The following is a 13261-nucleotide window of genomic DNA, read 5'->3' as shown; positions in this document are numbered from 1 at the left end:
CTATAATGGTCAACTAAAATAATATTAGATGGTGTATGTGTAAAGTGTAAAGTTCCATCAAGTCACATCTAATTTATGACAACCCATCAGGGATTTCAAAAGACTGAAGTAGTTTTCAGTTGCTTTCCTCTACATAGTGACCCTGGCATTCCTTGCTGGTCTCCCATCCAAGTACTAGTCAGGACTGACCATGATTAGCTCCTGAGATCTGATGAGATCAAGTTAACCTGAGCCATCCAGATCAGGGCAATGTTAGAAAGTGGAAGGGATGAAAAGGCAAAGGGCTTTAGCTTTCTCTCTGCTATTGACCTTACCATATACAATTCAATACTTTAAAATAAAACCTCAAGTCTACATTTGTTGATGAATGCCAACAATAATTTATCATTACTTACTCAAGAGGCTGTTGGCATTAACTGGCAAAAAGTCAGATTTTGGACTCTTTCAATGACATGTATTAATTGTTCAGATTTTGAGTAATGTGAAATATTCGTGATTCTAGCTTTTTTAAAGTGCTTTTTTCTATAAAAATTCATATTAATTACGGGGAGAAGCAGCTTATAATGTTAAATCATATCTAAAATCAGGTGTGTTTACCACAGAAACATTTGGTTTTCTTGTTCCCTTTCCAATGCAGTGCCATTTAGAGAGGCTCCCACCTATTCAAATAGAAGACGGAGGCCCCAGAGCACCTTGACAGCACCTCGTGTCTTGCTACGATCTAATAGCGATAACAATCTCAACATCAACATTCCTGACTGGTCAGCCTCTTCTTTAGCTTCTTCACATCGTAGCCTTTCACCCCACCTACTCCAACAGATGCAGAATAATCCCAACGGAACTGTGAAAACTGTTGGGAGCTACACGTCATCCTCTCGGAGCCACTCGCCATCGTTAAATAGACTAGGAGAGGATGCAAGGCGGCAGCAACATCGGCACATCAGGTAATTCTATACAAGCTGGTTTGCAGTCCTGAAGGCCTGGCAGACACATATTTTGCCAGGCTAGCTGCAAGAGCAAATTGTGACTTGTTATAAAAGTAGCTGAATTCCATTGTACATGGGGAGAAGGGAGAGTGCAAGTACAAGCTATTTGGATCTGAACTTGCTGAGACTGAGCATGAAAAAGATGTTGGGATCATAGTAGATAACTCAATGAAAGCATCGACTCAGTGTGCTGCAGCAGTGAAAAAGGCAGAATCTATGTTAGGCTCATTCCGCACACGCAAAATAATGCACTTTCAAGCTGCTTTCACAACTGTTTTTGCCATTCCGCACAGCTTCAAAGAGCCCTGAAAGCAGCTTGAAAGTGCATTATTCTGCGTGTGCGGAATGAGCCTTAGGGTTTATCAGGAAAGGAATTGAAATTAAAACAGCCAATATTATAATGCCCCTGTATAGATCTTTGATGTAGGCTCATTTGAAATACTCTGGCCTGTTCTGGTCACTGTATCCCAATTTGCTCTTGCAGAGCTGAAAAAGTACACAAGATGATTATGGCATTGAGCACCTTTCCTATGAGGAAAGGCTGAAGAGTCTGGGACTTTTCAGTTTGGAAAGGAGATGAGTAAGGGGGAATATGATAGAAGTGTATAACATTATTCACACAGTGAAAAGAGTTGACAAAGAGAACTTTTTCTCCCTCTCCCAAAATACTTGAGGGCATCCAATGAAGCTGATAGGCAGCAGATTCAGGACAAACAAAAAGAAATACTTCTTTACACAGAAAGGGATTAAAATGTGGAATTTATTGATAGGGATGTAGTGATGGCCACAGGCATAGACAAAAGCCTTCGACAAGGCATAGACAGCTTTGAAAGGGGATTCATGGAGCACAAGTCTATCAGAGACCACTAGCCAGGGTGAATACTGGGAACTTCCACTTTCATAGGCACTCAATCTCTAAATCCTATTTCCAGGAGGCAACATCACAGAAGGGCCTTAGCCTCTATCAGAGGTGTATTGGGGGGAAACGGCGCCTGGAGACAACCCCTTCTCTGGGCGCCCCCCTCTGTGCTCGGGGGCAGGGCTGCCTGCTGCTGAGCTTTGCCCCCTGGCCTCCATGCAGGCTGGCAAGGCCTGGGGAGGCCTGCAAGGAGGCCAGAGGCGGGGTTCGGGGGCAGGGCTGCCTGCCACCGAACCTGCCTCCTGCCTCCATGCAGGCCAGCAGGGCCTAGGGAGGGCCTGGAAAGGCCTGCACAGAGGCTGGGGGCAGGGCTCAGGGGGATGGAACCACCCGCCACCAAGCCCACCCCCGGCCTCCATGCAGGCCGAGCCCTGCCCCCCACCCCCGGCCTCCATGCAGGTTGGCAGGACCTGGGGAGGCCTGCAAGGAGGCTGGGGTGGGGCTCAGCAGCAGTGGGTGGCTCAGGTGGGTGTCTCACCCTACAGGTGACCCTATGTCCCTATAGGCCATATGCCTCTGGCATCTATGTCCTGTTGTTGACTCTCCAGAGGAACTGGTTGGCCACTACATGAGACAGAATGCTGGATTAGGTGGACCACTGGTCTGATCCAGCAGAGATCCTATGTTATGTTCCTATTTCTGCAGCCCCAGACTGTGGTTCTGGGTGAACCAATCTGTTTGGATTGCAGCCAAAGGAGGTAAGTTCTCACTTTAATTTGCAGTCCGTATAGGATGCAGTGAAATTTAGAGGTTCCTTCCAGACTTCCTATTAATAAAATATATCTTTCAAAATTACATCCATATAAATTTTCCTAAACTGAGAAGTTTACAGCTGCTTGAGAAGACATGGTATTGTGGCTTATTTTGTTCATGGTATACTTTTTTGGTCCTGTCCAGTTATTCTTAAATGCATCATCATGTGGGTGAGCTTTTCTCTGATCACTTATTTTGGCCCATTTTTCTGTAGCACTTGATTCTCTTCTCATTCCTGTCCACAATTTTACCAGATTATTTATTTACCTGTGCTTTTCTTCCTCTTTTTTTATCCCCCCTATGTATTAATTCCTGTTTAATACTGGCCTATGTCTTCAGATATTTTCTGACTGGACAGCAATAGAAAAAAATATTTCTAGAAGATATTCCATGACTAGAATGTTCAAGACCACTATTTGAGAATTCTTTGAGGATTGGTATCTCACATGTTGGAATTCACCATGAGCTGCATTTATATGAATATTTTTGAAAATTTCCTCCTATGTCAGTTATAATTACAGAAAATAAATTGTGATAATTTATCAGGTGGATGCACCCAAATGTGGTTCTAAATGTGTACAGTCTCTAGGCAAATTATATAATGACTGCACATAAATTTCACTTGTTAAGCAATGTAATCAGAATAATCCAAATACTGACACCTGCTGCTTTTCAATGTGTAATTGAAATCAGACATTAAGCAATGTTGTGTTCAAACCCACAAATATATATTTTTTAAAACTAGAATCTGGAATTAAAATTGCCTGATAAAACCTTGCTGTGGCAGAGAAAGCAGATATAATAATAACAGGATGGCAACTGTAAAATCAAGTAACAATTTTTAAAATAGTTTTATAGCTGGAAAATAATTTGTTCATCAGGGTCCAGTTGGATATTATATTGAAAGTTTAGGTTCTCAGATCCTTTATTCCTTAAACAACTGTCATAGGTTTGGTATGTGGTAGATCTGCATTATTTTATGTTGTTTTATGTAATATATTTACACCCCACCTTTCTGTTTAAAATAAATACTCATGGTGGCATATGAAAGTTTTTTTTAAATGCTACATAAAAACTATTTAAAACCAAAGCTTCAGTAATTAGCAGTCAGAAATTTAGGAACATCAGGGAAAGGTTTTTTTAAGTTCCTGAAATTTTATTTTCACTTTGACTGGAATTAGTTCAATGAAAAAGTGAAGAAGGGATGGATTTCCAGAGTGGGGTGGGGGCACCAGAGAATACCCACATATAAATCTCTCTTACCTCACTTGGTGATTCCTGCAGAACAGTTCCACTGGTTGAACTTAGACCACAAGCTAGTAAGTACAACTGGAAGCATTCAGTTAAGTTAACTGGACCTTCAGCACTTTCTATTGGTCCCAGACATAAATTAGCAGCTGTTGTAACTGGGAAAAATGTGTTTACTGCAGCAAACCCCTGTTTTCATCCCAGGAAAATTTGAAACCTGTTAATTTTTCTGAAAGTTCTTCAAAGGCAGCCCCACAAAGAGCACACTGCAGTAGTCCAGCTCAGATATTACTACTACGGCTGCCACAATGGCAAATTCCACCATTTCTGGAAAAGGCCATAGCTGGTGAATCAAAATGCATCCTCACTACTTCTGTCACACCTGAATTTCAAACCTGCTCCTTTAAAGGGAGCTAGGCTTGCCAACCTCCAGGTAGGGTGTAGTGATCTGCCAGACTATTTTTTCCCCTGGTGGAATTTATGATATTATACACCTCTGAAGTCCCTCTTTTCCCCATACCATGCTTTCCCATGGTTCTATCTCCAAATCTTAGGAGGGTTTTTTTTAACATACACCCATTTAGGGAATACAACCCTGTCTAGTGCAGACTGAACAACTGTTTCCAGAGTCACACAATCTTGTTTTTGTATACATTTAATCTGGATTCAGTTTCAGATTTTTAAAATCATCATCATCATCATCATCATCATCATCATCATCATCATCATCATCATCATCATCATCATCAAAATAATGGACAGTCAAATGAGGAAAGACAATGGCTGCCAGCATTGAAAACATTGCCCAAAAAAGACCTGGCAACCATAATGAGGGATGTAAACATGGCATTGGTGACAATTGAAACAACATCCATCAAACAAATTAATCAGCTCATGTACAGTTCGGCACTAGTAGTCACAAGAGAATTGGGCATTGAAATACCTAAACCCAAGATAAATCAACCATCAAAAACAAAGTGGAAAATTAGACTGGAACAGAAGATCAAAAAACTAAGATCAGATGCCAGTAACCTAAAAAATATGAAAGAACAAAGATTAAAGAATGGCAAGATCCTGAAAGAACTAATTAGAAGGTACTGGCTAGATACTAGAACAAGAAGCACTGGAGATCACCAAACAACAAATAACAGGCACAGCGAGAAAAATTGAAAGATATGAAGCAAGAAACATTCAGTACAGACAAAATCAGTAATTTCATTCAGATCAAAGGCATTTCTACCAAAGCCTCAACACAAAGATCAATGTTAAAAGCAAAAAAACACAGAAAAAATGCAACGCTTCAGTTTTGGAAAGATCTGTGGGAAAACGAGAAAGATTACAACAGGAAGGTGCAGTGGATAAAAGATTTTGAGAAAGATGCTTGCCAAAAACAAATGCAAGAGCTGGAAATAACAACGGATATGATAACAAATCGAAGCAAGAAAGTGGAAAACTGGACGGCACCAGGACATGATCAATTGCATGGCTTCTGGCTCAAATACCTAACCAGTTTATACCCAACAATGGCCAAGCAGTTCAATGAAGCCATACAAAATGGTGAAATCGATGAATGGCTAACAACTGGGAAGACATACTTGATTCAGAAAGATACAGCCAAAGGAACAACACCTGGAAACTACAGGCCAATAGCATGTTTACCCATGATGCTCAAACTGCTCACCAGCATAATAGCAGATAACATCATGGACTACTTGGAAGCAAGTAGCATCCTGCCAGTGGAGCAAAAAGGGAACAAAAGAAGGAGCAGGAGTACAAAAGATCAACTCCTGATAGACAAAAATGGAGAACTGTGAGAATCGAAGGACAAATTTGCATATGGTCTGGATCGATTACAAGAAGGCATTTGACTCACTGCCCCATAGTTGGATCATGAAATGCTTGGAAACAATTGGTGTCAGCAAAAACATTCAAATATTCACTGAAAAAGCAATGAGATAGTGGAAAACTGAACTGAAAGTCGAAAATGAAAACTTCGGAACAGTCAACATTAAGCGAAGAATTTTCCAATGTGATATCATTGCCATGATCCCACTAACAGTAATTTTAAAGAAAACAAAGTTGGGCTATCAAATGGCCAAAGACTCAGAAAAAATCTCACATTTGGTGTACATGGATGATTTGAAGCTGTATGGGAAATCAGACACATTTCGATGGAGTTTGGCCTGGAAAAGTGCACTACTGTGGCAATAAAGAGGGGTAAGATCACCGAGAGTGATGGGATTGAAATGCCTGATGGCCAACTCATCAAGTGCAACCAAGAGGCAGCTTATAAATACCTGGGCATTTTGCAGTTGGATAACATCAAGCATGGACAAGTGAACACTGTTGTCAGCAGAGATCCAGACCCTCCCTTGCATGCCCCCCCTCCCCCTCCCTCCCCTCCCTTCCATGTCACGCTTCACTTCCTCCCCTCCTCACTTCCCTTCCCTTGCATGGCACCCCTTCCCCTCCCTCCACTAGGGCGGGTGGGCCATGTCCAGAGAAATTATTTTTTTCTTTTGTAAGTAGCAATACTCAGTGTGAACTTATTAATGAAGAATTGCAAAGGACTGCGAAGAGCTCCAAGCGAGCCTTTATAAACTAAATTATAATTATAAATTAGGTGAGTAGGTAAAGAAATGGCAAATGCAGTTCAATGTAGCAAAATGTAAAGTGATGCACATACAGGCAAAAAAATCCAAACTTCACATACACACTACAGGGGTCAGTTCTATCAGTCACAGACTAGGAAAGGGATTTAGATGTCTTAGTTAATAGTTCCATGGGAATGTCAATGCATGGCGGCTGTGAAAAAGGCAAACTTTATGCTGGGGATAATGAGGAAAGGAATTGAGAATAAAACTGCAAAAATTGTCATGTGCTTATATAAAGCAGTGGTACGACTGCACTTGGAGTACTGTATTCAGTTCTGGTCACCACATCTCAAAAAAGATATCGAAGAGATAGAAAAAGTGCAGAGAAAGGCAATGAGGACGATGGAGGGACTGGAGCACCTTCCTTATGAGGAGAGGCTGCAGCGTTTAGGACTGTAGTTTGGAGAGGAGACTTCTGAGGGGGGATATGATTGAAGTCTATAAAATTATGCATGGGGTAGAAAATGTTGACAGAGAATTTTTTCTCTCTCACAATACTGAAACCAGGGGGCATACATTGAAAATGCTGGGGGGAAGAATTAGGACTAATAAAAGGAAACATTTCTTCACACAACATGTGACTGGTGTTTGGAATGTGCTGCCTCAGGAGGTGGTGATGGCCACTAACCTGGATAGCTTTAAAAGGGGCTTGGATAGATTTATGGAAGAGAAGTCGATCTAAGGCTACCAATCTTGATCCTCCTTGATCTGAAATTGCAAATGCCTTAGCAGACCAGGTGCTTCGCAGCAGCAGCAGAAGGTTTCTCATCCTGCATGTGAGCTCCCCAAGGCACCTGGTGGGCCACTGAGAGTAGCAGAGTGCTGGACTAGATGGACACTCGTCTGATCCAGCTGGCTCTTTCTTATGTTCCAAAGACGTCATTTCCTCCAGTGGGACAGATTTATGTCATCTGGAGTTCAGTTGTAATTCTGGGAGATCTCCAGGTTCTACCTGGAGGTTGGCATCTTAGACCTGACAACAACCACTGGATGACTTAATACCTTCTGATTAGCCTGACTCATCTAGGCCTAGCTGCTTGCTACTGTTCGACAGCAATCACCCTATGAAAGGTGATGTTGATCACAGTGATGTTGAGTTAGAGTTTAGAGTTTCAGGCCCTTTCCGCACGGCGGAAAGGGAGCCTCTCCACTGGCAGAAATTATGCCGATGGAGGGGAGGGAGCCGTTCGCACGGCAACGTGCGAGCGGCCCCCACAGAGGCTGGCACGGAAGAGGTCCAGGGGTCGGAGGGCAGCGTGGGCAGGTCTCAGCAGCCCTCCAGGCTCACGCTGGAGGACAAGATGAGTGGGGGGGGGGGGACAGGAAAGCGGTGTCTTCAGCACGGTGCTGTTTGCACCACGCTAACATGATGGCGGTGCTTTCCCATAACCTTCTTCGTGCCGCTCAGGGACGCATAGGGCGGCACTGCTGCGAACAGCACCCCGGGGACCGGTGTTTTTCCGTCCCTGGGCCGCTGTTTTGGCCCTGTGTGGAAAGGGCCTCAGAGTAGGGTCTGGAAAACCCAGGTTTGAATCCCCATCTTGCTGTAGAATATCACTGGGTTGTTTTGAAGATAACAAGGAGGAGAGGGGGATAGTGTAAAGATAGTGCTTTGCTTCCCACTGTGGATAAAGTTGAACTTTATATGAAGTAACTTAATAATAAGTATAGCTGAAAATGAGAGGTAAGTATTTGAATGGCTGAGAAAGACAGAATGAGGCAGAGAAAAGGGAGAGGACATGTGGGTTGCCAGAAAGAGGGAGAAAGGAAACTGCATGGAAAGATGGAAAGGGAAGCCTGAAGATAAAGGTTGGCAATTTGGTGAGAAGAAGAAAAAGAAACACGAAAAAGGGAAAGGCCATGGAGCCTTTCAGGGAAGGAAAAGAGGAAATAGTGGAGAGAAGGAAAAGAAATCCCCCCCCCCCCAAATCCTTGTGGGTTGCTACTTGTACATTCAAATAACCAAATCAACCAAATCTGAGGATAATTAAATGTAGTGATTGGAACCAAGATTAAAGGTAGATTGATTAATGGCTGAGAAAGAAAAAATGAGGCAGGGAAGGGGGAGAGGATATTGGAGTTGTCAGAAAGGAGAGAGGGAATTGTATGGAGTAGAGGATATAGGCCCACTCCACATTGGCCGTTAAACACAGGGGCTTAGAACGTGAAAAAATCCATTGGGGGCACTTTGCACAGATCCCACCCCTAAAGTGAGTCTGCCCCATGTTATTTTCCTCGAACCAGGTTTTTTGAAAATCATACTATTTGCAAGACTTTTGAAAAATGCCCCTTAGGAGTGAACGGCCAGGCAGGAGACATTTATTCAGCCATGCTTTCCTTTTTTAAATTTTGCAGCTTACATCTGCGTAGCCATGCAGGTGCAGATGGTTATATCGGATATTGTGAGATGTCAGCATGGATGTGTATTGTGTAATTTAGAAAGTAAAACTAGTGTTGTTTTATTTCTCTTTCCCTGCAGTGCCAGTTACAACCCTAGTGCCAACAAGGATACTGTATCTGCCTTGGATTATCAGGGTCCAAAACGCAAACTTTACAGTGCTGTACCTGGAAGACTATTTATTGTCGTGAAGCCATATCAACCTCAAGGAGAAGGGGAGATTCATTTGCACAAAGGGGATAGGGTAAAAGGTTAGTATTTTCTTTTCAAATATTGCTGACTTTTATATCTGTTTTTCACAGGTTCAAGTTAAAGATATATATTTGTTGTCATTTCTGATTCTGAACCATTTACAGTGCAATCCAGAGCCCTGGGGTAGCCAGGAGCCGCATCGCTGTGGCAGCACTCTGCCACCTCCAGAGGACTTTTCAACAGTGTGGGGAAGCTAAAAACAAAAAATCTTCCCCATCCTAAAAAAAGCCTGCCATTGGGCTCAATGGGCTTATACCAAAAGGCTGGTATGAGTCCAATCCCTAGGTGCCGATGTCCCAGAAGGCAAAGCCCCCCCACCCCACCCACCCCCAGTCACACCTTGAGCATATACACACTTTGAGTGTATACAATTGGCGACTGGAGTGTGTACTTAAAACTGCAAGGGAGTATCATTCCAGTTGTAGTGCATCGCAGGGAACTTGTTCCCCAGCTAAAGAATTGTATACACTCATTGTTAAGGTTTTTGTTTTCCTCCTAGACATGTGTGGGGTTCTCATCAGTTGTAACTTACTTTTAACACAGTATGTTGCATGCAATCTTTTTTATTGTGTGTTATCTTGTTTTTGATAAGTTTTGGTGTTGAAACCCAGTGAGGCAATTATTATGTTACATTAAACTCTTAAATAGGTTTTTCTGACTACCATCTCGTTTTGACTGAAGTTATCATGGTTGTAATTACTTTTGGATGTGTAGTGCTGAAAAGGATCATCACTTGGAGGGAACCAGCATAGACCCTGACATACATAACATGCATACTTATAGATTAGGGAACATTTTATATGTCAAGGACAATGTGTTTAAAAAGATAAATAGATGACACATAAAAAATACAGATTAATTTAGTTTTCAGACATCGTGATTTCTCAATATACCTCATGATTTTGAATGTTTGAAACTAGCAACAGTAGGGAGTTTGGCTCTATCGTGAGATGGAACACTAATCAATTAATGGTTTATCTTTTACCACATTTATACATAATATGTTAATTATGTGCAAAAGAGTGTACAAATTTCAGTGCTGCTAAGCCCATAAATAGCCCGTCCCTGGATAGTTTAGAGATCATAGTCAAGATCTAAAAGCTCACAAGTTCTAAAGTATATGTTTCTGGGCAGATCTAAAAGCTCACAAGTTCTAAAGTATATGTTTCTGCAAACCTGTGGGGAAACCAAAACCCCACGAAACATCTCCACCCCACGAAACATCTGGTCTTTATCCATGGCCCTTGTGTAATCACCCAAGCTCCCCTTCAGCCCTTTTCTCCTCATTCTCGTCCACCATTTTTGAAAGAACACTTTAAACTATTTTTTCTCTTTGTCATATTGCATTAGCAATGTAATGTTAGGGCCAGGTTGATTGTATCAGCTTTGTCAATTTCATCTTGCAATGGAAAATTGACAAGGGGCAGCCCCAGTAACAATGTGTGTTACTGAAGCTCTAATTTGGCTGAAAAATATGGTTCTTGGGGGTGGAGGTAGGCTACATGTTCTGTTCCTTTAGGTAATGGCACTTGCTGCAGGAGTTTTTTTAGGATTCCATTTTGTGCAAACATCTGACCCTTTTCCATGCTCTGTGTAGTTGCTCAACCTCCCATTAAGCCATTTTCTCCATCCGCTCCTCCTCCATTTTTAAAAGGATTTAAAAAAATTCTTTGTCATATCAAACTAGCAATATAACATTGAGGCAGAGATACACATTAACAGTGGTGGATTGGATCAGCTTTGTCAATTCCATGTAGAACTTGCAATCTTAAAATTCAGGCAGAGGTGCAAAACTAGCATGGGTGACAGAGATACAAACTAGGGTGGCCTGTTAGATCAGCTTTGTCAATTGCATATTGAACTACCTATGAAACATTAGGGCAGAGAGTGATTTTGAAGCTGGGGACAATTGAAATGAGTACTAGGAGTAATTGCTGCATATAATTGAGAATTGCTGCACTGATCGCACATTGCTGCAGATCAAATGTGGCTGAAAATGTGGTTCTTGCTTGTGTGTGCGCAGGAAGGGTACATGTTGCTGATGCATCAGGTAATGATGCCTGCTTCAGGAGTTTTTTTGCGATTGGTAGTTCTCAGTAGTAGTTGGTAGTTCGGGTTGGTAAATCTCAATAGTAGAAATGGAGGCAAAGACACGTTTGAATTTCTGTTTCAAAACATAACTATGCAATGATGCTGGACTGCCTGAGCAAAAGAAAACAAGGGGGAAGGTTGTTCTTCTGCATCATAGATGACATCCCACCATTATCACAAATACGTTTTCTGCACTAGCATATGGAATAAATGCAACTGAAGAGACAAGAGGGAAGAGACAAGGGGGGGAAAGGAGGTGTGCAGAATGATTTCACAAAAAATGTTTCCAAGGCACAAGGTTTGGTCACTGGGAAAATCTGTGGTGAGCTGTGCATGCAGAAAAGGCCTGAAACAGGAAAATCCAATTGCATACAGTTCCTGAATGTTTGTGAAAACAGCCTATCTTGTCTTATTGTTAAACTGTCCTTCTACAATGCAAATTTCCTGTTTTAAACTCAATTAATTTCCAAAGGAGGGTTTAGCATTTCTTCTTCTAGTTTGCAGCCGGAAGAGAAACCTACCAGTAAATAACAGGAAAACTAGGCTGTGCATTCACATCTCAGAGAATGGAAACATCATCACAGAATAAAAAGAATTTCAGTAAATTTTGAAAATGCGACAACAATCAAGTTTAAAACAAACATCATTGCTGTATAAAGGTTTTTTAATTTGTTTTTTCTATAAAAAGTATCAAGGGAGGTGTGAATCAAGGCTTCCCCGAAATTAGCATATCCTCAAAGAACAAATTTGTCTTTAATACATGATGACTTTGTATATTACCCAGCACTGTACAGTTACAGGAATGACATTGTTTTCATAGGCAAAATCGGAACAGATTCAGAGAAAGAGAGAGGGGGGGGACTTTGAGAGAGAGAGGGGGGACTTTGTTCTCATTTATAGCAGAATGTTCCTCTGGAAGGACCTAATGCAAAAGTTCCTCAATCTGAAATGGATGGCAAGGAGTATTGTGATAAAAATGTGTGGAGGATGAGATCCACAGTCCTGAGTTGTAATCAAATAATAGTACTGTGGATCATAGTGACATCAGGTTAGGAGATAGGTCTGACAACATCTCTTAAACATTTGGAAAATCAGAAGTAGTGCATTTCCAGCATGAGAAATGGGGAAGGAGTCATCGGCAATGCGGCTGGCCTCCACACGGGCCAGGACCTTTACAGCCCTGGCCCCGGCCTGGTGGAACGCTCTCCCTCCAGCTGTCCGGGCCCTGCGGGACCTTGGAGAGTTCCGCGGGGCCTGCAAGACAGAGCTGTTCCGCCGGGCCTTCGGAGGATCCAGCCGCCAATAGTGCCCCGCTTTTGGCCTCTGACACCTAGGCCGTAATTACATCACTGAGACTCACCATGCCCCCTCCACCATGGGGTGGGAGGGTTTTATTTATTGATGCTGGACGCCACACTGCACTTTGAATCTTAACTTAAACTTAGATTTGGGTTTTAAATTGTAAATGTATTAGGAGTTTTACTGCTGTTTTTAAATGCTATTTAATACATTGTTTTTAAATGTTGTACACCGCCCAGAGCCCCCAGGGGATGGGGCGGTATAAAAATCGAACAAAATAAATAAAATAAATAAAATTGTTAGCATGTCATACTGATGTCTCTTCAAGGAGAGAAAAGTATCAAAGAGAATAGACTACATTCTTAATAAAGTGCATGGTTCTGTCTGGAAAGCTACTCCCGTTCCTCACAGATAATAGACAGTTGCATCTCTTCCTAATCGTCATAGTTTTAAGCCATCTGCAGCTCATGCTGGTTTAGCGAACCAGAACAAAAACATAGATAATATATGCAGACATGGGCTCACTTTATCACACGGAGTGCATTATCAAAGCCTACCATTGGTATGTCACAGGAATAGACAGTGCAATACATGCCCCCTTACTTAGCGGCATATCCCATTGTGCATCCTGGCAAATGAGTGTGTCATAATGGATTAGTAT

At 42.0% G+C, this 13261-nt stretch overlaps 1 protein-coding gene across 1 annotated transcript in view; it reads left to right on the top strand.

Annotated features, from left to right (window-relative positions):
- LOC125425699 (SH3 and multiple ankyrin repeat domains protein 3-like) overlaps positions 1 to 13261 on the top strand; it is a 398055-nt gene that overhangs the window by 157165 nt on the left and 227629 nt on the right. Inside the window, exons 12-13 of the mRNA XM_048483225.1 lie at positions 638 to 944; positions 9040 to 9209. Of these exons, the coding sequence (XP_048339182.1) occupies positions 638 to 944; positions 9040 to 9209 (477 nt within the window). The remainder of the gene's footprint in view (positions 1 to 637; positions 945 to 9039; positions 9210 to 13261) is intronic.

This window comes from Sphaerodactylus townsendi, linkage group LG02, assembly GCF_021028975.2.
Source record: "Sphaerodactylus townsendi isolate TG3544 linkage group LG02, MPM_Stown_v2.3, whole genome shotgun sequence".
Lineage (NCBI taxonomy): Eukaryota > Metazoa > Chordata > Lepidosauria > Squamata > Sphaerodactylidae > Sphaerodactylus > Sphaerodactylus townsendi.
The sequence above is the reverse complement of the archived record's forward strand: the minus strand, read 5'-3'. Positions and strand labels throughout refer to the sequence as shown.